This window comes from Peromyscus leucopus, chromosome 10 (assembly GCF_004664715.2).
Source record: "Peromyscus leucopus breed LL Stock chromosome 10, UCI_PerLeu_2.1, whole genome shotgun sequence".
In the NCBI taxonomy this organism is placed as follows: Eukaryota; Metazoa; Chordata; class Mammalia; order Rodentia; family Cricetidae; genus Peromyscus; species Peromyscus leucopus.
The window spans coordinates 17,898,049-17,925,731 of NC_051071.1; the positions used below are offsets into that span (position 1 = coordinate 17,898,049).

A 27,683-nucleotide genomic window follows, 5' to 3' on the forward strand; every position below is an offset into this window, starting at 1 on the left:
TACAAGTTGGGGCACGATTTTCAATGTCTTTATTAAGAAATATCAAAAGTTGATTACCATTCCAGACACGATTGTACAAAGTTCAAGTGAAATGGTATGTAGGGATGCCATCTCTATGCGTGTTTGGTCTATGGTAGCTTGCCAAAAGGGTGACCCAAAGTTCCAGTTCCACAACAATGTCTTTTCCCTCTTTCTACTAGGCCACAGCATAATACCTTGCTACTTGAAAGACTATTAATACATTATAAATGTTTCTTTATAGATTCATCTTTTTATTCTGTCATTTTCTTTCTTTCTCTGAGAAAGCTGGGCTGTTGATAGGAAGTACAGCATTGGAATCCCATTTACTGCTGATTGTGTTACATTTCCACAAAGTCTGCTTTGGATGCTCACAAACATTGCATGCTACATGTTACAATATCACACACGGGGAACTCAAGCACATTGTTATTTTAATTTGACAATGAACACAAAAGGGAGGCATTGCTTGTCTTGGAAACAAAATACCATGGTCCTGTGGACCTTTCTGGTCTAGGACAAACCTGCTAGTCCCACCGAGCTCCAGTCACACTGGTAGACAATGTGATGGAGTGTGGATAGATGCAGGAACACCAGCATAGAGTAGTGGACGGAGGACTTTCAGGGATGTGACATCATCTTTCATGTCACAGCTACTGTATCAGAGAGGAATCACACGTTCAAAATAATTGGGGTTAGAAGGTCATTGGGAAACAGCCATGGTGTGGTGTGCCTTGGTTAAGGCTTGTGCTGGTCTGTCTAAACGTAGATTTCTGGAGATTGTCTAGCAACATCAGAAGGAGCTGTATTCAGAGGAAGGACTCCTTGTTCACCCACATGAGGCTGCGTGTCTCGTTGGGCTTGCATTCATACTCAATGACAGAGAACGGGCTTCCCCACTGGCAGTGGTCTCGCTTGTGGTAATTGTAGAACTTGACTTGCCACACTGTCTCGAAGGTCCCAATGTCTGTGAACTGAAGGAAGAGAGACACCCATCAAAATCTTATCCTGTCACAAGCCATGGGTGCCTGCTAACACCAGTGATACACACAAGCAGTGTATTTCCACTAAAGTCAGTGACACACACAAGCAGTGCATGCCTGCTAAAGTCAGTGACACACACAAGTAATGGATGCCTGCTAAAGTCAGCTACTCAGCCCCCCATAATCAGGTCTCAGTAGCCACATCTCTCTTAGTCAGCAAAGCTCACACATTTCCTTTTAGGTACCACATTCCTAAGATATTGAAGATGTTTTCCCCAAATCCCTTTGGCATCGGACTATTTCATAAATTTATCTTGTTTTCCAAATTTGGTTCTCCGAAGAGCCAACCTCAGACTCTCACAATTACAGTGCTTTTAAAAAAATTCCCCTTGCCACAGAAGGGAGTTGGAAAGAGAATAAAGGGAATAGTGTCGACTGGCCATCTTCTGGGTTCTGTTTCAAAAGACAGTAGTACAAGAAAATGTCTATATTATGTATCTAAGTGTAAGGTATAAATAATTGTTCTTTTATTACTAGTTTTGATTCAGGGGAGGACATTTGACTAAAGGTGAAAAACCACAAAAGATTTGATTTAAAGTATTGGATTCATAAAGACTTATTTGTCACATATCAAGGGTGTATAGGTCAAACATATATGCCCAAGTTTCAAGTTTAGGTACTGTACCACTCAAACTATGAGTGCCTGTTATGTACCTTGTGCATATAAAAGTTGTGCAAGGTGTGATAATTGCTCTTAAGATGTTTGCGTTCCAGCTAGGTATGTTGGCTTACATTGAAATCTCAGCATATGGCATGTTGAGAGAAGAAGACTACCATGAGTTCGAGGCCAGCTTGAACTGCAAATAAAAGTTATCATTTTATTAGAAGATTGGAAGGTAGGTTCAGTAAAAATCACTGTACAGAATTCTGAGCCATAAAGATGAGTCTGTCTTGTAGCCACAAAGAGGGCATTGAATGCTCTAGAGGCCACTGGGCAGATGCTCAGGTGGCCTGGGGTTTGCCTTCTGTGGCTATTTAGAGGAACTGGCATTAAACAGCATTATGCCTGTAGTTATTTTCTCCGCTGATCCTCCCATAATGGGAAGGGGCAGGGACTGACTTGGCAGGAATCTTAGACTCTCTTAGAGCCAGGAGACATAGAGAGAAGGGCAGTGAGCAAGGCAAGGGTGTATGCTTTGCAGTTGATACAGAGGAGGGTGATCAGGTGCTTTGCAGAGAGCTTTCCAAGGTGCTCAGGACTTATTCCCTGCACCATTGTCTCACCCATTAACTTGGTCCCAAATCAAGATCTGGGCTTTCCTTCAGGAAATGTGCCTGATGTGAAACACAGGATGATACCATTAGAGTCTGCACACTTCCTAGGTATGAAGAGGAAGTATCTCTTTTTGGAGAGTCCTGGCCTAAAGATCTATGAGCCTACAGCAGCTTGTTTATAATAATCCAAGGCTGGAATAAACTCAAAACACCTCAATATTCAATTGATGGGAGGCAAGTTTCAATATGTGTGACATGTGACTGACCTATCAATAGGGCATGCAGATAAGGTTAAGAACAGGGATGGATCTTAAGACACTATAAACAAAACAATCTAGATTCCAGAGAACACATACCATATGGTTCCCATTACTTTAAAACTATATGATAAAATAAAATCTATACTAACAAAATATCTGTGCTTATCTAGGGACTGAGACGGGGAGATTGGTGAAAATGTGTAAGACAGAATTTTTGGAGGACAATGATAAAAATATTCTATATCTTGGTTAATGTCAACCAAAACACATTGAACGGTATACTGATTTATTTATTATTTGTAATCATGTCACATAGTTGATTGCTTTTTAAATCAGTATCCATTTGCAGTAAGCCATGGGAAGGTAGGCTGCTGAGTACGTCATTAAGGAGTTCTTTGACAGTCAGGTTAAAGGTGTGAGTGAATGTGGGTCCAGAAATTGTACTTCCTATAAAAATGTCATAAAGTTCAGAGCAGTGAAAACTGAACATGAAAATATTTATTTATAGAACAGGCTATTATATAGAAATTTTAATGTAAAAATATATAGTTATTCTTACATAAATCAAGTACATTACAATAATGAATGCATAGTATTGGGACAGGGATAGAGTTCAGTGGTAGAGTATCTGCTCAGAAAACTTGAAAGACTCTAGGTTGATCCTCAGTAAAAGATAAAATCTAGGATAGTATTATTTTAATGTCCAATTTAATACCACTTTCCTAATTGCAACTTAATGTTGAAAATTGATTGAATACATTTACTTTCCTATGTGCTTATTTGTATTTTTAAAATTTAATGAGAAAAAAAGAAAAAAAAAAACCCTGAAACCCAAACTAAGTATTGGCAGTTTTGGTCAAGTAATAATGTAAAATGTGTAATAAGCAAAAAAAAATTACATGAATTGTATGAGTTACTGTTAGGATAAAAGACTGAATTATAGTTCATTAAAAGAAAACCATAGGGGCAGGAAAGATGGCTCAGTGGTTAAAGACGCTTGTTGCTCTTGCAGAGGACCCGGTCCAGTTCCCAGCACCCATATGTTGGCTCATAACCATCTGTAAATCCCAGTTCCAGGGGATCTGAGGCCTCCTCTGACCTCTTTGGGCTCCGACATTAAGGCACACATACATACACATAAAATAAAATATTAAAAAAAATTAAAACAGAAAACTATAATTAATGTTTGAAAAATATTCAAACACACTATTTACAGTTAAGCAAATACAAACTTTTACAGAGGTACCAGTTATCTATTCAATTACTTTAAATTTCTAAGTCCTAGAAGCACTGTTCTAGGCATCTGTTATTAAGAAAATATTATGAAAATGGCGGTGTATTGGGATGGGGGATTTGCATAGCCATTATGGAGTAACTCAGGTTATTAATATGATGTGAGAACATGCATAGAACAATCTTAACCAGAAAAAGATTAGAACAGTTTATACACATGAGCTCAAATATGTAAAATCTAAAGTATACTAAAGCAGAGTTTTAACATTTAAGTAATCGAATTTTTCTATTTTTTTATCCAAATTTTTCTGTGAAAAAGAGCTATTTTCAAAATGAAATGACTTATCCTACCTCTAAAGTTAAGACTGACACATTATAAATTATATGAAGAATATGTACATTCTAATGAAAGTATCACAGCTCTGTTCAAAATAAGACAGTAGTGCTATGTTCAAATTGCAATCTTATTTAATAATTCACTTTTTTTTGTTTTTTGTTTTTGAGACAGGGTTTCTCTGTGTAGCTTTGCACCTTTCCTGGAACTCACTCTGTAGCCCAGGCTGGCCTCGAACTCACAAAGATCCGTCTGCCTCTGCCTCTGCCTCCCGATTACTGGGATTAAAGGCGTGAGCCACCACCGCCTGGCTTAATAACTCACTTTTAAAAATGAAGTATTATTAGTTTTAACTGACAGAAGGTATTTCCAGTGGTAGGCACAACTGAATTACAAAATTTAACTGGAATCCGAATTCTAAATTACAATGGCTAACTTGTTTTGAGATAAGGTCTCACCGTGTGGGTCCATCTATCTGAGGCTTGCTATGTAAATCCCGCTGACCTTGAAATCACAAAGATGTTCCTGCCTCTGCCTTCTGAGGGCTGACCTGCATCTCTGGCCAATAAAGGTATTTTATAAAGTACATAATTCAGTAGCAAAACATTTTAGTATGAAAATAGTTTTCAAATAAAGCTAGTCATCAGAGAGAAGCGGCAGCCCAAAGCCATGTGCCAGGTAAGTGCGGGGGAAACACTGAAACACTAAGTTTCTTGAAATAAGAAAGAGCTGGATATAAAATAACAAAACAAAAACATAAAAAACGAATAATATAGCCACACATAAGAGAAAACTTCAGTATTATTAACTTGCCTGAAAAAAATTTAAATCAGGGAAGTCATTTCTAGAAATTTATTTTTAGTTTATGTGTAGGGGTGTTTTTGCCTGCATGTAGCGTGTTCAGTGCCCTCAGTGACCAGAAGGGGGCGATGGATCCCCTGGAATTGGAGTTAGAGGTGGTTGTGAAATTCCATGTAGGTGTCAGGGATAGAACCCCGGGTACTCTGGAGGACCAGCGAGTGTTCCTAACCACTGAGCCATCTCTCCAGCCCCTGGAAGTCTTAAACTAAGAAGATTCAGTAATATTCAGTAACACAAGAGACAAAATAGAAATATGCTGATGGCAACGGTCGTAGCAAATACACGAGATGTTAGTTTATAGTCTTCGTTTGGTTTGGCTTCTCTTGATTACTGCTAAGTCCAAAGTCGCGCTGAAGTACACCACTGTTACGTCCGCACATCTTCCTCCCTCCCAGGCCTTAGATTTTTATTCTTCCCACTGATTTTCTGGAGTTCCACTTCCTGGTCCTTACACTGTCTAGCTCAGACTTTCTCATCTGTCTGAGAACAGAAGCAACCACACAGGCTTGCTCCTCCCTCCTTATTTATCCTATGAGAAAAAATAATGACATTAAAATTTAGTGTTTTGAAAATATTTAAATTGATAAACTTTTTTTCTCATCTTATTAGTATTTTGAGAATTCTGAACAATGTATTTTGATCATATTTGCTCCTCTCTCAATATCTCTCAGATACACCCTCCTTCACCCACCCAACTTGCATCCTCTTCTTTAGTTTTTTAACCCACCCAGTACAGTTTGTGTTGCCTACATATGCCTGGATGTGTGTGCACTGGATGTGGTTGACACATTGGGGCCACACCTTTAAAATGATTGACTCTCCCTTTCCCAGCAGCTATCAATTGCCAGTAGCTCTTCAGGCTAGGAATGGGACTTTGTACCTCCCTCTCCTCTCCATGCTGGGATTTTGTCTGGTTTGAGTTTGCATAGATCTTGTGCACATTGTCACAACTGCTATGAGAAATTAATACACTCTTAACAACTAAATAAAAGAATAAAAATTACCAATGTCATGGATAAAAAGTAAAACAGAGCAGAATTACACATTACATAGACCTTTAGCTGTAAAATATTTATAGCAATAATTTCAATCAAGATGGATAACTTGGCCTGGCAGAATCACTCAGTGAGTAGAAGAAAGTAAGCAACGGCATGCAAGCCTAGCAACTTGATTTTTATTCCTGGAGCCCACATAAAGATGGGTGGAAAGAGATGACTACTCAAAGTTGCCACCTGATCTCCACATGCACACTGTGGTGTGCACACCTCTGCACACCCTCCCACACACTAGAAGTAAAAATTTCCCCTTGAAAGACACAAACTTCCAGTGGAGTCATAGCTCCTAAAGGCATTGAGTTGAGGGGATGGCTCCATTAGTAGGTGCCTATTGTACAAACACAGGGACCTAAGCTTGGGTCCACAGTACTCATGTAAAACACTGGGCACAGATCTCTAAGTCCAGTGCTATGAGGGTGGAGGCAGGCAGATCCCTGGGCTTACTGGGCAGCTAGCCTAGTCAAAGTGATGAACTCCAGGTTTAGTGAGAGACCCCCATCTCAAAAAATAAGGTGGGGAATGATCAAGGGAGCTATCTGGAGTTAACTTCTGGTCTCCAGAGATATACACACAGATTCACATGAATAGAAACCACACACACACACACACACACACACACACACGCACACGCACACGCACACGCACACGCACACGCACCCGCACACGCACACGCACACGCACACACACACAACACACACACACACACACACACACACACACAGAGAGAGAGAGAGAGAGAGAGAGAGAGAGAGAGAGAGAGAGAATGAGATTGAATCTAGGTTTAAATCTTTGATAAATCATTCATTAATAATTTCAGAAACTTAAGAAAATATACCAATTCTTCATAAATTTCTTCAGATAGAGATGGGAAAATTTCTATTTTATGAATCTGACATCACCTGTCTTATGAAACACCATGACAAAAAAGCAAGTTGAGGAGGAAAGGGTTTATTTGGCTTAGACTTCAGCATTGCTGTTTATCACTGAAGGAAGGAAGTCAGGACAAGAACTCAAACAGGGCAGGATCCTGGAGGCAGGAGCTGATGCAGAGGCCATGGAGGGGAGGGATGCTGCTTACTGGCTTGCTCCCCATGGCTTGCTCAGCTTGCTTTCTTATAGAACCCAAGACCACCAGGTGAATTGTTTTTGAAGGCAGCAAAATGATGGCTCTTGTTCTCCAATTTAATTTGCTGATCTGTATCTTTTTATTGGAAAATTGAATCTGCTAATATTCCATCATTGATATAGGATATGTATTAATTCCTGTCATTTTATTGTGGTGCTTTCAAAGATTTCTTTGATTAAGTGTCCTGGTATTATTTATTTATTCCCTGTGTCCTCTGTAGTGAGTTTACCCTTCTCCTCAGACTGAAGTGTTTCTTTTGGTGCCTGTCTTAGGGTTTCTGTTGCTGTGAAGAGACACCATAATCATAGCAACTCTTATAAGGGAAAACATCTAATTGGGGTGAATTGCTTATAGTTTCAGAGGCTCAGTCCATTATCATCATGGTGGGACATAGCGGCATGCAGGCAGACATGGTGCTGGAGAAGTAGCTGAGATTCTTACATCTTCCAGGCAACAAGAAATGGTCTGAAAGTCACACTGAGGGAAGCTTGAGCAAAAGGGACCTCAAAGCCCACCCCGACAGTGACACACTTCTCCAACAAGGCTACTGCACTTCAACAAAGCCATACCTCCTAATAGTGCCACTCCCTATGAGATTATGGGGGCCAATTACATTCAAACCACCACGTTCCACTCCCTGGCCACCATAAGCTTTTGACAATATCGTAATGCAAAATGCATTTAGTCAAACTTCAAAAGTTCCCATAGTCTATCACAATCTCAACAATGTTTAAAAGTCCAAAGTTCAAAGTCTCTTCTGAGATTCATGTGATCTCTTAACTGTAATTCCCTATTTAAAAAAAACAAAACATATCACATACTTCCAACATATATTGGCACAGGATATATATTACCGTTTCAAAACATAGGGAAGGGAGCATAGTGAGGAAATACTGGACCAAAGAAAGACCAAAAACCATATGGATAAATTCCAAACCCTGCGTCTCCAGGTCTGATGTCAAAATGCTACTCAGATCTCCAACTCTGTTCAGTTCTGTTGAATACAACATACTTCTTTTTCTTGGGCTGGTTCCAGCCCCTGTTAGCTGCTCTCCTTAGTAAGTATCCCATAGCTCTGGCATCTCTCACATCTTGGGGTCTCCAAAGCAATCCAGGTTTCAACTTCACAGCTTCACACAATGGCCTCTCTAGGCCTCCATTCAGGGACAACCCTGACACATGCCTGGCCTCAGTGACTTTCCTTAGGCACAGAGGCAAATTCCATAACCTGTTTCTTCTGTCCTTAACAGGCATAACCATGTGGCTGAAGCTACCAAATTCTGCTGCTTGCTGGGACTGAAACATGACCTTCTCCTTCAATTACATCTTGACTAGCTTTTTCTTTTTCACCTTTGCTACCTAAGCTTGGTTGTCCTGAACCTGGATCTGTAGACCAGGCTGGCCTCAAACTCAGAGATCTGCCAGCCTCTGCCTTCCTAGTGCTGGGATTAAAGGCGTGCACTACCACACCCAGCTCTAAGTTTTTCTTTAGTTCCTTTTCACAAGTTGGAAATTTAGCTGGATGAGATCTTGCCCTGAGGTCACCACTCCCTTTATTCCATTTCTTAATCTGGTTATCTCCCTGAACACAGAACTTAGTTGCATTCCACTATTTGGTGCTCCTTTTCTCCTTATATTTTATATTTTGTAATTTACCTTGCTCAGCTTGCTCCTTTTCATTATAAATCTTCATTAGAGTCACCACTACCAAGCACACAACAGAGTCTATACTCGGCTGTTTTGAGACTTCCTCTGCCAGTGGAGTTAATCCCAAACTCCTCACTCTTCAGTGTCCATTATAGAGCTATTGTAGTGATCATGCATTCTTTAATCAGTTCTTATCATACAAAGTTTTCTTTTCACTTCTCCTTCAACGTTAATAGATAACACTTTCTATGTATAATAGTCTGAGTTGACAGTTGCTGTCCTTCAGAACCTGGCAGAGATCTTTGCACATATCTCTCTTTAAGTTTCTTTGAATAACCTATCATCTGTTATTCTGATGAGCTTGCCTTTATAAGTAACTCGACCAGTCTCTCTTTCAGCTTTCAATACTCTTTCTTTATTCTGTGTTTTTAATGTCTTAACTATAATGCTATGGGTATTTCATTTCTGGTCCTATCTAATTGGTGTTCTGTTGGCCTTTTGTACCTGGATGGGAATTTCTTTCTCTAGGTTTGGAAAAATTTTCTTTTATGCTTTTATTGAAAATATTCTTTATGTCTTTGGTATGATATTCTTATTTTTCTATGCACACCATCCTAAGGCTAGATCTTTTAGTGGTATCCCAAATCTCATCTATATTCTATAAATATATTTTTTAACAATTTGTCACTGACCCAGTCCCTCTACCTTGTCTTATAACCCTGATACTTTGTTTTCTAAATGATCCATTATGTTGGTGGGGATTTTGAAAAATTTGGTTTATTGAAGATTTTCATGTACAGCATCATTCCAGCTCGCTTTTCTTTAGTAATTCTCTTTTATAAACTGTATTTTCATGTCTTGTATTGGTTCCTTTATTTGATTCAGCTTGTTTCTGTTCTTTTGTACTATATCCATGCTTCCTTTGAGTTGTTTGAATATAATTACAACCACTGTTTAAAATTCTATTCCTGGAAGTCCTTCCATGTTGTTCTCATTAGGGTTCATTATTATGGAATTAATAAGTTTTGGAGGAGATACGTTTTCTTGGTCTTTAATTTTGTTTCTGTGTGGGGATATATACACCTGAAGTTATTTGGCTGGGTCATTCTTTCTTTTGAAATAGATTTATTGTTATTTTTATTAATGTGTATGTGTTTATGAACATGAATGTGTGAAAGCTGGAAGAAAACATTTAATCCCCTTGAGCTGGAGATACAGGTAGTTGCCAGATACTTGAGGTGTGTGCTAGAAATTGAACTTGGGTCCTCTGGAAGGGTAGCAAGAACTCTTAACCACTGAGCCATCTCTCCAGACCCCCTTTTGTTCAAGCCATGTTTCTTCTTTCACTGGAAGTGTGTACAATATTTAGAAGTTGCTTAAGTCTTGGTATGTTTGAAATAATTTTCCAATGTGTGGCTGGTATTGAGAGCTGCAGGCTCTCTCTCTCTTTTTCTTCTGAGAGTTAAAGATTGTCTACAGCAGTGGTTCTCAACCCTTGGGTTGTGACCCCTTTGCTGGTCTAATGACCCTTTCATAGGGATTGCCTAAGACCACTGGAAAACACAGATATTTACATTATAGTTCATAACAGTAGCAAAATTGCAGTTATGAAGTAGCAACAAAAATAATTTTATGGTTGGGGTCACCACAACATGAGGAGGCAGGATTAGTAAAGTTGAGAACCACTGGTTTAGAGTGAAGTCTTGGTGCATGGGTGGTCCTAAGTAGAGAAAGCCATGTTCCCTCAACTGCTACAGGAAGCTGTGTGGGTTGGGCTCCTGGAGAAAAAATTCTTGGGTGGCATAGATGGGGCTGATACAGGAGTCTGGGCACACAGAGTGAGGATCCAACTGGGCTTAGGCAGACCTAGACAGGGGAAGCTGGAGGTCTCTCATTTGGTGTAGAAGGTTTTTAGGTATTGTAAATGGACCTAAGCAGGGAGATGTGGGTTCCTTCACTTAGTGCAGAAGATAATTTCACAAAATAAATACCAACAGATTTAAAAGATCTGCTTGATCCTTATACAAGGATCTCAGCAGCCCATGAAACCTTTCTTAAAATGGATCACACTGTAGGCCACAAATCAAGATTTGCTAAGTAAAAAAGAATTGAAATAATCCTCTGTATTTTACTAAACTGTAGTATAATAAACTAGAAATTAACAGAAAAAACTATAGGAAATACATAAATACATTGAGATTGATCAATCTATATACTTGGAGTATTAATGAGTTGATGAATCAAGGATGAAATTCACAAATTCCTTAAATCAGGCTGCTGAGGTGGCTCAGCGGTTCAAGGCACTTGACCTCAGCCATGTCACCCTGAGTTCAATTCCTGGTACCTGTATGTGTGAAGGAGAAAAGCAACTTCCACAAAGCTGTCCTTTGACCTCCACATGTATGCTGTGGCATGCTTTAGCCTACAAATCAATCAATCAATCAATCATCAATCAATCAAATTTTATAAAAATTGTCCATGGGCTGGATAGATAGTCTCGTCAGTAAAATGCCCACTGCACAGCATGAGGACATGAGTTTGCAAGCACCTATGCAAAGGCTGAACATGTCACACGTATCTGTGACACTAGTGCTTGGGGGTCAGGGTGGGGGGGACAGGTAGATCCTTGTACCTTACAGGCAGCCTGTCTGGTCACTCAGTAATACTGTGTAGAATTCAGTGAGAGACTCTTTTGCCAAAATTAAGATGGAGAATGATAGCAGAAGGCACCTGACCTTAACTTCTGTCCTCCACATAAATACACACACATGCCTACATGCAAATTCACACACACAAACCTGTATGTACATATACCACACACACACACACACACACACACACAAACGTGTATGTACATATACTACACACATACACAATAAATAAACCTAGCCAATGGCAATACTGTCAGAAACCATGTATAGATTTAATACAATCCCTCTAAAAAAATTCCAGTGGCATTCTTTCCAGATCAAGAGAAAACAATCCTAAAATTCACAAAGAAAGACATAAGATCACGAATATTCAAAGCAATCCTGAGCAGAAAGAACAATGCTGCATGCATGCATAGCAATACCTGCCATGTAATATACTATAGAGCAGTGCTTCTCAGCCTCTGTGTTATGACCCCTTTGGGGTTGCACATCAGATATTGTGTATGTCAGATATTTACACCACGATTCATAACAGTAGCAAAATTTCAACTATGAAGTAGCAAAGAAATAATTTTATAGTTTGGGGTCACCACAACATGAGGAACTATATCAAAGGGTCTCAGGATTGGGAAGGTTGAGAACTGTGCCACAGAGCCACAGTGACAAAGATAGTGTATACTGGCAGAAAGACAGACACACAGAAAAATAAAACAGATTAGAAGATCCAAAAATATACTCACATGTTACAGTCTCCTAAACTTTGATAAAAGGTGCTTGGGATGATTAACTTTTTCAACTTGTGGGATTTAAAGTAACCATGGAAACAAATCTCTGGGCCTGTCTGTGAGATTGTAAGCTTCGCCATAAATGTGGGTGACACCATTACATGAGTTGGGGTCCAAGTCAAAAGGAGAAAATGAGTGGAGCACCACGTTCATCTTTTTCTGCCTCTTAACTTGGGAGGCTTTGCGACCAGCTGCCTGAAGCTCCTGATACGCCTTCCCAGCCAGGATGAGCTGTGTCCTCTATCTCTAAGCCACAATAAACCCTTTCTTCCTTGATTTGCTTTAATCAGGCTTTTGTCATAGCAACAAGAAAAGTAACTAATCCAGGTCCAAAAACATTCTCTGGGGAAAGCAGAGCCTCTTTAAAATGATATTGGGAAGACTGAATTTATACTGACAGACAGCCTCTATAACAAATTATGCTGGTTGGTTTTTGTCAACCTGACACAAACTTAGATGTATATAGGGAGAGAGAACTGGTAGGAAGAATGTCCTTGTGCTCATGGACAAGCACTAGGGGAACCAGGAGTATTAAACACACAGGACTGTCTCTTCAAAGGAAGCGATGTATGAACTGTTTTCCATCCACAAGGCTGGGGATGGATGTGGTTCATAGCCTGGTGACGTCTGTGCCATCTGTAGGGCCAGGCCACATCTGGCTTCCCAAGACCCTTATCATGAGCTTATTTACCTTGATCCTGTTTTCTCAGTTTATCTATAGAACCCATCTTTATGGAAGATGTCACTTGTACGTTACAGGAGTTTCAGTGTAATCATGTCTTAAGATTTGTTGTGCACACAGGATTGAGTTAATTATCACCAGGAATCTCCCCTCCCCAAAATTTTGCTAAATATGCCTAAAATAAACCACCTGGTGTCAGACTCTTGAACTTTGAACCAACATTGGATACCGAGTTGTGTTCCCTTCTTGCCTCTCATGGATTGACATTCTGCTGATTGTGGTGCTTGGAGACACCCACCCCCCAATATCTCAATTGAGGAATTGCCTCCATCCGATTGCCCTGAAGGTAAGTCTGTGAGGTAATTTCTTAATTATTTATGTGCAAGGTACCAGCCCATTGTATGTGGTTCCACTCTTGGACCAGGTGGTCCTGGATTGTGTAAGAAAGCAGGATAAGCAAGTCATGGAGAACAAGCTAGTAAGCACGCTCCTTCATTTCAGTTCCTGACTCCGGATTCCTGCCTTGATTTCCTTCTGTGACTTCCTTTCATGAGGGACTACAATTGTAAGATGAAATAAACTTTTTTCTTGGTAAAGGGGTTTATCATAGCAGCTGAAACTTAACCAGGATAAAAATGATGCCGGGGGAAAAACAAATGATGTTTCACAGGGCAAGGGTTAGACTGGAAACAGATCTCTTCTCACTGTACATAAAAATAAACTCAAAATGGATAAAACAAAACAACAAAACCCCCCAGAAACTTTTTGTCTTAGGTTTCTATTTCTGTGAAGAGACATTATGACCACGACAACTCTTATAATGGAAAACATCTAATTGGGGCTGGCTTACAGTTTAGAGGTTCAGTCCATTATCTTCAGGGTGGGAAGCATGGAAGCAGGCAAGTAGACATGGTGCTGGAGAGGCAGCCAAGAGTTCTACATCTGGATCAGCAGCCAGCAGGAAGACAGAGTGATGCTGGGCCTGGCTTGAGCATCAGTGGAATAACTTCACACCTATTCTAAAAAGGCCTCCTAATAGTGACACTCTCTCTGGGTCCATTTTCATTTAAACCACCACACTATGTAGGAACAGAAACTTTGAAATGGATAGAGGAAAACACAGGTAAAATACTTCAAGGTGTAGATACGGGCAGAGAGTCTCTAAACAGGATTCCAGCAGCACATAGAGTGAGCCCAAGAGTTGACAGACGGTGGTCTATAAGATTATGATGCTTCTGCATAGCAAATTCTGGGTATGGATATTCAGAATACACAAAGGACTGCAAAAATGAAACACTCCAAACCCAAACTCTCCCATCAAAAAATGAGCCAATGAACTGAATAGACAAGACAGTCTTCAAAAGAAGACATTGAGATGACAAATAATTACTTGATCAGTTGTTCAATATCCTTAGCTACTAGAAAAAAAACAGTTAAAACTGCATTGAGATTCTGCCTCACCCCAGCAGAATGGCTGTCACCAAGAAAACACAAGACAACATGTGCTGGCTAGGATGTGAGAAAAGAGGAACCCTTCCTAAGCCACTGCTGATGGAAGTGTAAACTTTGCAGCCACTGAGGAAATAGTAAGAAGGTTTCTCAAAACACCGAAAATAGAGCTATTATATGACCCAGCTATAGCATTTTTGGGCATATGCCTGAAGGACTCTAGGCCAACATACTGTAGAAATACTTGTATACTTGTGTATCCATGTTTATTGCTACAGAGGCAGGCAATGGAACACACTTTGATGTTCATTAACAGATGGATGGATTAATAAAATACAGAACATAAACAGAATGGAATTTTATGCAGCCATAAAGAAAAATTGAATAATGACATTTTCAGGAAGATGGATACAATGGCATATCATCATGTTAAGTGAATTAAGTCAAACTCAGAAAAACATTGTTTTCTTTCTCAGAGGTATGACCCAAATTTAAAAGTATAAGCACATATGAAAATAAATAAACTACAGCCCAAACTTGAGAAATTGAAGTTTTACTGATTTTCAGTGCAAAGCTAAGAATTTAGAAATGATAGTGAAGCTGGATATTTAGGGGTAACTCAGGGTAGACAGGTCTAAAATCTCAGTATCAAAATCTCAATTTGGGACTTAGAGGATGGCTCAGAGAGTACACTTCCAAGTCTGGTAACCTGAGTTTGGTTCCTGGGGCCTTACATGGTGGAAGCTGAGAACCAAATCCCACGATTGCCCTCTGACCTCCGCCTGCGTCCTGTGTGCTCACACACAAAATAAATAAATAAAATGTAGAGATAAAGACCTCTAGTGTTGTCTGACTGTTGCATCCCATGGGCACAGAGGGATGTCAAGTTAGAAAGTCAGCAAATAGAAGGTAGGAAGGCTGATAGAGCCGTCGTCAGCTGCTCCACGCCGCCTGGAAGATGGAGCTTGAAGTTTGAGTCAAGCGGTTCAGTGCTGGCCAGGATGTGAAAACACCGTAATACAGGTTGAACATCTCTAACCTGAAGATAAAAAATCTGAAACTCTGTACCAGCCTGACCCTGAGGAAGTTTGGGGTTTGAGCTAAATGTGGTGGTACTTGCCTGTAACCTTGACACTCAATGAGCTGAAACGAGAGAACTGTGACTTCAAGACCACCCGATCTCAAAAAGCAAAACGATTATTTTTGGTCTGAAAGCATTTTGGATTAAGTTTGTTCATCAAGTTAAGTTTATGAAAATAATCTCCAATTCTCAAAGCCTCTGAAACGGGGAACGTGCTGACTTTTGGCTAAGGGACACAATTTATACACAGGAGAGTAAAAGAGAAAGTAGAACACTCAGTGTTACTAGCCAAAGTTACCAAACTTGTAATGACACAGAGAAGTGTACACCTAGGGGAAATCCGCCCATAGCTGCTTATGAATGGAGGCAGATGTTGGACTTATCAAAGATCTCAAACCACAATTACAGCCAGGGGTGGCTTTGCTGCAACCCCAGCTACCTAGGAAGCTGGGGTAGGAAGATCACAGGTTCAAGGCCTCTTTGGAGATAAAGAATATGAAAATGTTTCAGGCCAGTCTAGGCAACTTAATGAGACCCTGTCTTAAAATAAAAATTAAAAATAGGGCTGGTGCATCTGAAAATTTCAGGAGAACCAGTGAACGTAAACACACTGCATTCAGAACTCTCTGGGGACCCACAGAACGACAGGCGACTAATTACAGCTGGGAGAAGGAGAAGTAACCCCCACCAGGGAAGAACCCACTAACTGGTTGTCTAATGCAGGGTCCTCAGCTCTGAATTATATACATACCACGAACAAAAACAGCCTGAAGAAGTTGTATTTATATATATTTCACATACAACACACATACATATATACATACACCTATATGTATATAACAATAATAGCAAAAGAAGAAGAGGCTGCCAACTTGAGAGTGGGGGACACAGAAGGGGTTTGAGAGAAGGTAGTTTGGGGGGATGCAAGGAGGGAAAAGAGAGGAGAAAGTGATGCAATTCTATTTCAATAAAAACATTTTTTTTTTTTTAATTAAAGAAGGTTGAATACAGTCTCAAAGGCTTAGGAGATAACACCAAGCTTCCTTACATATGTGTATTTGGAATCCTATAAGAAAAGAGAGACACATCCAGGCAGTGGGACCAGGTCTTGTGCTCATTGCATGAGTTAGCTGTTTGAAACCTGGGGCTTATGCAGGGACGCTTGGCTCAGCCTGGGAGGAGGGGACTGGACCTGCCTGGACTGAGTCTACCAGGTTGATCTCAATCCTCAGGGGAGGCTTTGCCCTGGAAGAGGTGGGAATGGGGAGTGGACTGGGGGGAAGGGGAGGAGGCTGAAGGGGGGAGAACAAGGGAATCCGTGGCTGATATGTAGAACTAAATTATATTGTAAAATAAAATTAAATTTAAAAAAAGATTCATCACCTCTTTTTTCATTATTATCCCCTGCATACACACACACACACACACACACACACACACACACACATATATACATATATATATTCTTAAGTGTTACCTGTTCAGACTGTATAATATGTTACAACTTTTATAGTTCTTTTCTCTATTTAAAAATTGTCTTTCTTGTACCTTGCTCTGGATTTAGGGATAATATCTTTGTCTTTTCAGATCATAAATGGTCAATATGTCAAAATTAGCAATCTAGATGTAAAATAAATAAATTAAATAAAAAAGAAAAAAAAGAGAGACAAAGGATTACTATGAATTTTTTTTTGCCAATGATGCTGTCAATGAAGTTGACAACTTAGTTGAAACGAATGACATCAAATGCAAAATACAAAAACAAAATAACCCTGAGAAATAAATGTGAATAGTCCAATACTAAGACATTTTAATTTGTAATTGAACACCTTCAATAAAAATAAAATTTGTGGCTGTAGGAGAAAAAGTATTTACCAAAATAAAGGTTCATAGTACTCTAAATTTTGGTAAAAAGCTTATAGATTCAATAAATTCAATGATTCCCAATAAAAACCAATACAAAGAAAAACATAATTAGATGCACCACAGCGAAACTACTTAAAACCAGACTTTACAATATATAAAGGCATCATTTTACTTTGCATTACACCTCAATTATAATATTTCAAGGCAAATAGAGGAAGAAAATACAGGTCCAGAATCAATGTAAAAGCAAAGGCAAGATTTTGAAAAGGTTGTTAAAGGCAGTAAATGTCTAGCTACACTGATCAGAAAAAAACAGACATTTTGAATATCAAGAGTAACAGAGTGGATCTTGCTAGAAATCCTAAGGATGGGTAAGAATTATCATGGGAGCAGGAAAGATGGCTGAGCGGTTAAGAGTAAGCACTGCTCTTCCAGAGGACCTGAGGTTGGTTCTTAGCACCCACATCAGCCAGCTTCCTCTGGCCTCCTCGGGCACCTGAACACACACACACACACACACACACACACACACACACACACACACACACACGAGTTAAAACAAATTGAAATAAAATATTAAAAGAAGAATTACCATGAACAGTTTTATTGAAGTAGATAGAACAACAAAAAAATTAATTACTTCAAAGGCAAAGTCTGGATATATGACTAATCTGATAAAACTGAATTTTAATGGAAAGCTTTGGTGAATTCTATTCAATATATTATGAGATCTGTAAGGTGTGAATGCTTTCCAAATCATTTCATGCAGCTAGCACTATCTTGATACTGAGACCAGATAAACACATAACAAGAGAAGTTCAGACCAATCACTTGCAGAAACATAGATAGAAAATTCATCAATAAGATATTAATATGAGAAGATATTCTTCTCATATAGAAAACACACCATAATCAATTACTACTTATCTTGGAATTCAAGGTTATTTCAACTTTGGAAAAGAGTAATATAAACAAAACAAAGAAGAAGATACTTATAAACTCTGTTAATACACAAAGATCTTGAAAACATTCTATAACAATATAATGAAAGTGCTCAGGAAAGCAGAAGGGAATCTCTTTAATATTGAGTTTATATTAAAAAGTATATAGCTAACATCATACTGTTAAAAAGTTGAACTCTTTCTCCTGAAGATGGAGAGACATGGATAATGACTCTCACCATTTCCATTCAGCATCACACTGAAGTTCTTAGCTATTATAATCAAGCCATAAATAAAAGGAATAGAGATGGGAAGGAAAGAAAGAAAGAAAAACGAAATTTTCCATGACAGCACATGTAGAAATTAACAGTGATTTCACAAGAAAAGCTACAGGATGAATCAACCAGATTTGCCAGATTTCAGGATTGAAGATTAATGCAGAAACCAATTTTATATCCATATCAGCAATGAAAAGAATTATATTTATAGTAGCATAGAGAATTATCAAATAATAGTAAATTAAAAAAATCATGAAACCTGCATAGGGGATATTGTAACCTATTACACAGAAGATGAGGATTTTAAATAGATATATTAATGGATTAGAAGACTCAATATAATGGCATCAAATTTCTCCAAACTGATTTATAGATTTTCATCTCTGATTTTTGTTTCCTGACACAGCCTTGGTATGTTGTCTAGTACTGTTACTTCTCCCTTGGCTTTCCAATTGCTGTGATTACACATATAGACTACTCTTCTCTTCCTCCTCTTCTCCTTCTCCTCCATACGGTGTCTCATGTTTCATAGCCTCACCTTGAACTCTTGGGCACAAGCTATCCTAGTCTCTTGAGTAGCTGTCATTAGCAGGTGTATGCTATCACACCTGGCTGGCCTATAGATTTGATGCAAATATAGCAGCCCAATTATTGAATATATATACAAGCTAATTTTAAAATCTCTATAAAAATATAAAGGGCTAGAATAACAATCCAAAGTTTTAAATATATACTTGTAGTTCTAAAGTAAGAAATCATTATAGATTGCAAAACAAAATTTTGTTGGATATTCTAGGTCTCTTTCATTTCCAGACTTAAAGATGGGCATCTACAGAGAGTCTAAAGCAACTAAGATTCACACAATATTTCTGGTGGAAAGAAAAAGTTACAACAGTTTGGGCATTTAAAATAGGATTTATTTTATTTGTAAATGGTGTGTGTGTGTGTGTGTGTGTGTGTGTGTGTGTGTGTGTGTGTGTGTGTGTGTGACTACGTGTACATGCTTCTGGAGGTCAGAAGAGGATGTCAGAGCCCCTGGATCTGGAGTTACAGACAGTTGTGAGCCATGTGGTGGGGGCTGGGAACCTAACTTGGTCCTCTAGAAGAGCATTGCCCACACTTGACTGCTGAGCTATCTCTGTGGCACCCTCCATTTTTATTATTTTAAATTATGTGTGTCTGTGGGGGGTTGTGATATGAGTTCAGGTACCTTCAGCGGGATGGAAGTATCATGGAAGTATCAGATCTGCTAGAGCTGGAGTTACAGGCAGCTGTGAGTCCCTGATATCGGTGTTGGGAACTGAACTCAGGTCCTCTGGAAGAGCATCATTCAGCAAGCCATCTCTCCAGCATGGACATTTTTTTTTTTTTATTGCCCTAAAGGCTTGCCTACAGCTCAATCTTATGGAGGCATTTTCTTTCTTTCTTTTTTTTTTAATTTTTTAAATTTTATTTTACAATACCATTCAGTTCTACATAACAGCCACGGGTTCCCCCTATTCTCCCCCTCCCACCCCCTCCCCTTACCCCCAGCCCACGCCCATTCCCACCTCCTCCAGGGAAAATCCTCCCCTGAGGACTGCGATCAACCTGGTAGACTCAGTCCAGGGAGGTCCAGTCCCTTCCTCCCAGGCTGAGCCAAGTGTCCCTACATAAGCTCCAGGTTTTAAACAGCCAACTCATGCAATGAGCACAGGACTTGGTCCCACTGCCTAGTTGCCTCCCAAACTGATCAAGCCAATCAGCTGTCTCACCTATTCAGAGGGCCTGATCCAGCTGGGGGCCCCTCAGCCTTTGGTTCATAGTTCATGTGTTTCCATTCATTTGGCTATTTTTTTTCAATAATTGAGTAAAACCGAAATTTATTATAAGCCACAGTTGTCCTAGGGACCTCCATGCTATATATATAGCCTCTATGGTTCTATGGGTTGTGGTCTGGGACATTTCTTATGTAGTTAAATGTATACTATCTTGTGACTTAGAAATCCTCTTGGTCATTTATTCAAAAGAAATGAAAATGTATTTCATTTCTTTTTTGGAGTGTACATAATGTTGAGAATTATACTCAGATGCTCATCACAGCCTTATACACAATGCCAAAAGCAGAAAACAATCAAGCTGTGCACTTGTATGTAAAGAGAAAAAGGAAGCTTGAAATAAAATGTGTGATCTACTGTGTAATGTGTAAAATGTGTAAAATAGCACACACAATAGCAGAGTTCACACATGCAGCATAGTTGAATATCAAAAATATGGAAGACTTCTTCCCTCCTTTCAAGATTTATTTACTTTTATTTATGTGTATGTCTGCCTGCCTGCCTGCCTGAGTTTATGTGAAGGAACCTGTGGGCTGGAAAAAAAGCCTCAGATCCTTGGAATTTGAGCTGCAAGTGGTTGAGAGCTTGTCGAAGTGGGTGCTAGGAACCAAACCTTTTCGAGAACAGAATTTGCTCTTTCCTGTCAAGCTGCACATCCAGCCTCTCATTCTGTATTTCTTTCCTAATCTTGAACCTAAATAACACTCCTGGTATATCCTCCAAAGGGATTATACATTTTCATTATAGTTTTTATAATAGCAGCTGTTCTTGTTTTTGAGACTGGTTTGACTATACAGCACAGCTTGGCTTTGAATTCACAAGGCTGACTTGACCTCATGAGTCCATGTAGGCATGCATCACCAAGCTTGGTTTATATTAGCTACTGTTGACACCATTATTGGTAGACATATATAAAATATGCTTCTGCTTCCTAAGATTAGAAGCTCTTTGAAGTCAGGAATGCTTATTTATTTATTTATTTATTTATTTATTTATTTATTTATTTATTTATTTATTTTTGCTGCTCTTCCCCTAGTGCCCCAAATTTAGGAAATTCTCAAATACTTTCTGATAAATGAAATAAATAAAAATTAATAATAAGAAATTTCTAAATGTAATCTTATACCATTGAATTTACAATATATTTAATAAAATATTTAAGTTAGGCTTATTTTAGGAATTAATTCCTACATTATCTTCCAATAGAATGATAGGAACTGAAATGATATTTAAGTCTAATTCATGCAAAATTTCACAAATGAAACCATGAGAATTCAAACAAAAATGTACAAAGGTAGTTGTGTTTATATGTATGCACAATTAATCTCAGAATTAGGAAAGATTTTCCATTCTGGATTGGTGCTAACTGCAAAAGCCATAGAAGGAAAGACTAATAAGTCAGGCTACATTTTAAAAAATTAAATTTACATTGTGACCAAAGTTAATACACATGATAATTGATGAGCACATTTAAAATACAGTAAGAGATCACTTTAAGATTTATTGAAGTCAGTAAGACACACAGGTTGAGATGGATAAAAGATGATATGTAATTTATAAAGGAAGCACAAACAGCAAATATTTCAAGCCAGCAGTAATTAGAAACATAAATTTTAAAATATTCTATTGTGGTTAAAACATTTAGAAGTGGTTTTTTAATTATGTTTATTTATTATTACTAAGTATCCTATCATTTATTGTGAGGGTGTATGTCTTAGGTGCAGCCTAAGTCAGATTTCTTTCTTTCCACTAGGTTGGCTCTCGGGATTGAACTCAGGTTGTCAGGCTGGCTGGCAAGCTACTGAGTCATCTATCCAGACTCTCCTTACATTTCTAGAGGTCAGTGTGTTTGTAAAAATCCCCTAGCATTCACATTTCTTTTGGAAATCTATCCCAAGTAAACAATAACTTTGAAGACATGAGTAAAACTTAAAGTAGTTTTCCTTACATGAGTAAAACTTAAAGTAGTTTTCCTTACAGTAGTGAGAAATGAAAATAACCAATATAGGAGATATTGATACACTCACATAATGGACTTCAAAATTATGTTCCATATTTACATTTTTGGACGTATATGTATATAAGAAAAAAAACCTATGCATGCATGCAAAGACATAGCAGAAGTAGCTAAGAATACGAACTAAAATATTGACAACAGTTGTCTCTAAGAGAAATTAGTATTTCCCACACTTTTGTATTTTCCTCTGTTGACTCTCTAGTGGTAAACAGAATTCCTGACTAGAGAAGTTCAAATGTATCTCTCAAAAGAACGGGCTCCTAGATTCTTTCCTTATGTTACCGCTGTAGCTGTTTTAAGGATATTGGACACTGTGAGACCTTACGGTTTTATCAGATGGGATGGATAAGATCTTAGATCTTTGTCTTTAAAGGGGGCTCCACAGACCATCTTTATCAGGGTTGATGCTCTGTAGGCATGTCAGTTTCTTTGGTCCTAGCTTAACCATCATTAAATTAAAACAACAACAACAACAACAACAACAACAAAGCCCAAAACACTGGTTATGGGAACCAGGACTGAAATTTTAAGTAACCTTCAGAGGAATTTTTTCCCTGTATGGATATTTGGGGAATTCTGTGATCTCCTCTGTGGAGGCGGAGGGCACACAGTGCCAAGCTGCTCTTTCTGAGGGAAAAGACTGACCAGTTTTTACAGTAGTCTGCTAGGTGATCTTCCCTTTTCTTACATTTTAGCAAGCTTACTGCATCATCTACTATATGTGAACGTACAATTACTAACTATTTGTCAACTCTATCCTTTTATCTACTCAATGTTAATATTCCTTGGTGATAAATGCTTTCTTATAATATACACATGTATTCTATGTGAATAGACTCTATGTCCATGGATTAATCAATTTTGAACTGAAAACACTCAAAAGAAAATTGTGTGTGTATTGAACATGCAAGGACTTTTTTTTTGTCATCATTCCCTAAAGAATACAACACAAGAGATATCCAATCCAAAGCTGATTTAAAGTCTATGCAATGGCATGAATGGTTTATATGCAAATACTGAGCCATTATATATATATAAGGGAAGAGCACCTGTGGATTCCAGCATCTGTGAGTGATCTTGGAACAAATCCCCCATGGATACAGAGGAATGACAGACTGGATGTGGTAGGACTAACATCTTATTGTCCACCATAGCAGTCACTTTTTAGGTTCCTTCAGGTGGAGTGCATTTAAATAGCAAATGTCATCTGTTTAGAGATTTTTTTTCACATTTAAAGGACTATGAGCCATGTAGAATCACAGCCTTTTCAGAGTGAATTGTTTAAACAAGTCCTTGTATAGAACACAACAGAGAAAATGGCAACATGGCGACTATCTCTCCCAGAACCATTTACCTGGCTTCTTTGATGTCTGAAAGTTCAGTCCATCGTATAAAAGAGCATCAGTTACATTACTCTCTCTCTCTCCACAGGTCCATGAGGGAAACTGAACCCAATTTCCATAGTAACTGGCTCCAAAGCATCTTTTTTTATTCTTAAAGAGGTAGTGATTTTTTTTTTTTTCCCTCTGTAGTTTCTATTTGTTCTGAAACCACACCCCTACTTCCCCAACTTGGACTTACCGGCATGGTGATCTGGATGGGTTGTCGCTCACCACTTTTGGTAGGAGCTACACCTTCTGTATCATATATGCCCGTGTAGACAACTCTCTCCCCATCAGGCTCTTTACACTTCAGCTCCAGTGGGACAAGCACACCACCAATGGAAATGTTCCTGCAATGGACTTGAGTTGAGCACAGATGGTAGGAATTAGCTTAGGTATCCTGTTCTAGTCTAAACCAAAATCCTAGAGAGGAAACCCACAGGGTTTGGCTAAGGAAGATATGATAGAAACTTCTGAAAGTTGAGGAGGTTACAGTTGTCCAGCTATTCAGTATTATGATCATAGACCAACTACTTCCACTCTCTGGACTGACTTCAGTATTCTCATGTAGAAGAACTCTTTTCTCATTGAAATCATCTATGGAATTAAAATGCCGCTTATGCTCAGCCTGACTCCCAAACTCCAGAGATCAGGATTCTATTGGTCTGGGATGTAATTTGATACTGGTAAATCTAGATGATATATATATAGTTTCAAAGACTCCTGACCTCTCTAATGGGTTTTATTATTTTTTGTTCCAACCATCAAAGATTTTCTTTCAGGTTTATCACATTCTAGAAATTCTCAGTGGTATCACTCCTGATCTCCTTTATCTCAGGATACCTGTTCTCAAATGCAAAGTCTGAATATCAACTATCAGAATGTAAACATTTACGCTTCACCATGGAAATATCAAACTAAAAACTCTGGTGAGCCCCAAATTGACCAGTCCTTCAGAAATTTGATACAAACTCAATTTGGGAGTTCCTGGATTAGAACTCCTTAATAAAACTTAAATGTTAATAGAGAAAACTTTATCACCATCCAACTTGCTTTTAGATTAACTCAAAATCTATAGAACTACCCCCAAAAGAAGGGGAAATAACACTTATAAGTGAGGGCAAATGTTGTCAGGGTGGACGAGAAAGGAAAAGCCTGGATACAAGTGTAGAGACAATTAGGCAGTGTGAGGACACTGGGTTCAGGGACCTGTGAGGTGGAGGTTTGTGTGTGTGTGTGTGTGTGTGTGGGGAGGTGCTGATGAATTCAATGGACTGGGAAAGCCAGAAACCATCCAAGCGTGGCTACAGATCTTTGGGTCAAGAAGACTAAATAAAATAACTTTACTGAGTTCAAACTAAAAGTATCTGATGGATTCAAAGCCCCTTCCTCCCTCAGCATATGTTAGGTATGCTAAGTTTTGGGTTGTTTTTTCTTACAATCCAGACTTCACACAATGTTTAAGTGAAAGGTAAACGTAAAGGACCCTGGATGGCTGGTTCCAATTGTCAATGTGACACAATCTAGAACCACCTGGGAAGGGATTCTCAAGGAGGGACTATCTCGATGGCTTGGCCTTAGAAGAGCCATCCTAAAAGTGGAGGGTACCATCTCATGGGCGGGGATGTGGACCTAAGGAAAACGGGGGAGCAGCTGAGCACTGGAGTGCAGGTATCCATTCTCTGCTCTCTGTTCTTGACCGTGGATGTAATTATGACTAGCTTCTTCAGGTTCCAGCTGCCCTGACTCTTCTACAAGATGGACTGTAACCTCGAATTGTGAGCATTTTTATCACAGCAACAGGAAATGAAACCAAGACCCACGTTTGAATTATTTTCCATACGCCACTACGCTGCTTTACACCTGTCTTGCTAACCATCACAGGTTACATCACCAGGCTGACCGAAAAATTCAGCCAGCAAAGAAAGAAAAAGCACAGTTCATGGAAAACCATAAAGGTAGGCCAAAGCACAGGCGGTGTCCTCCAATTTGTGCCGTTAACTCTGGAAAGGAGTAGTGGGGAGCACTCCTCAGGGAATCCAGTGACCATCTGTCCTCTGAGGCTACTCATTCCTCAGCCCTCCCCCACCTGCTTCAGTCTCCCCAGCAAAAGCAGGAGAGCTCCTAGGATCCAGGAGAGGAGGGATGGGATTGCGGTTGCTGAACCCCTCCCTACCTTTCTACCAACTGCCCCACCCTATCTACCTGTGGTTCCCCGTTGTAGCTGGACAGAAGAGAAATTCACAAGAAACCAAAAGCAAACGTCCAAACACAACAACAACGAGAGCCCCAAGCCCTGGCTTCCTGTCGTAGATTTAAAGGCTCTTGCTGAGATGGGTGGAAGGAAGATGGACTGCAGGGCTACAAGCTCAGGGCAGGAGAGTAGCTTGGGGACAGGGCGTTCACCTCTTGCCTTCACCCCAGATCCCGCTGAGCACCGGAGAGGCTAGGGGAGTCAAGTGGAGGCTAGGAATGTCCTGGGGCCTCCGCGCTCCTCCCATACCCGGGGTATTAACGCCCTGCCGCCCGGCGCGCCCCACACTCACTCGACCTGCAGTGTTGTGGGTTTGATCTTCACTTCCACCTTGTAGGAGGAGCCGGTGAGCAGCTTGATTGTGCGGTTCTGGCCGAAGCGCTGCCCGTCCACCTTGAAGAAAACAGGGCCGTCATTGGGCTGGATGCGCAGCGCGATGGAAAGGCGCACGAGCCCCGGTAGGTCCCCCATAGCTGGCAGAGGGGCTGGCGACCCTGGCCGTGGTGATGATGGGCAGTGTGGGTTGGAGGGAGCTGCTGTAGCGCGACGGGCAGAGGGGACAGGCAGGGAGGAAGAGGGAGCAGATGGATGCAGGCCACAGCTAGGAGCGGTCGCCTCCGTCCACCCCAGATTTTGAGCAGCTGCTGTTGAGGCTGTGGCCCTCCACCGCACTCAGCCAGGGAGCCAGCCCCAGACACAGCACAGAGGCAGCTGGCTGCCCCATCCCCCGCTCCACACGCTGGGCTCTGCACGCACGGCGAGGGCTCGCGGGGACTGGACTGGCAGGCTGCCCCGCAAATCAGCACAGCTGGGGGCTAGAGAGTTAATCCTGTTTACGCACCACAATCCCCTTCAGCAGGACTGACGTGTAGGCTCCTCCTAGAACAGCACCGGATGCAAGGAGGGGATGGGGCGGGCAGGCACTGGGCGAAGATTAATTGCTACACCAAGGAGCGGAGACCCCAGTGTCTAGGCACCAGGAGATGTGGATTTCTTTTCTAGAGTGTCTGAGCTGAGATTTGGTGTGGAGAGGCTGAGATGGGAAATGGAGGCGAGGCAAGTGACGGGAAACGGGGTAGAAACTGCTAGCTAGTGATTTAAATTTCAGGAAATGAGTGTATCTTTTCTAGGGCTTAGGGCAAATGGCCGGGAAGGCAGAGTTCCTTCTCATGTGGAGCAGAAGCTACACTAGGTCAGGTGCGGGCGGAAAGACAGATGTGGGTTAGGGAGAAAGGGGTCGGGGAGAGGCCGAGAGAGTTCTGTATGTCCATTTCCATTGTACATTTCTTGTCTCAAAAACAAAAAAACAAAACAAAACAAAAAAAAACCACCGTAATCAATCACATATATTTACGCGAATCTGTAAGGGAGAACTAACCAACTCTGTCAAAGGTAAACTGGTGTGGCACTTAAGATGTAGGTTGTGACAACGTCCAAGAGGGAAGGATGAGCCAAAGGACTACCGCAGAGCACTTCAGACGACACTGCGGGGTTTGCATTTGCAAGTTAAATGTGATTTTGAAAGGCTTTCTCATAGACTTTGACGGCTGAAGATTCTGAGCGGCAAAGGGAGACCAGGTGTATGGAACTGTGTTCCGATGGAGAAAATGAGTTCCTTCTTCAGCACCACACAGGTGGATAGTACCAGAGCCTCCGCATACCGCATACCTGGGAAAGGCAGGATCCAA

General features: G+C 40.1%; 1 protein-coding gene across 3 annotated transcripts; it reads right to left on the bottom strand.

Moving 5' to 3' along the window:
- Positions 1–26,827, bottom strand: Cnrip1 (cannabinoid receptor interacting protein 1). 3 transcript variants are annotated; one of them, XM_028887414.2, is made up of 3 exons: positions 26,288–26,827; positions 23,941–24,091; positions 1–992 (listed from the first exon to the last, which is right to left on the bottom strand). In XM_028887414.2, exons 1-3 carry the CDS (start codon positions 26,464–26,466, stop codon positions 828–830), a joined length of 495 nt encoding a protein of 164 aa, XP_028743247.1. In that variant the 5' UTR covers positions 26,467–26,827; the 3' UTR covers positions 1–827. The 3 variants fall into 3 exon arrangements, with proteins under 3 accessions (XP_028743247.1, XP_037064863.1, XP_037064862.1); XM_037208968.1 differs by having other exon boundaries at positions 26,320–26,411; XM_037208967.1 differs by lacking the exon at positions 26,288–26,827 and adding an exon at positions 26,148–26,281.
- Between the last annotated feature and the right edge of the window lie 856 nt (positions 26,828–27,683).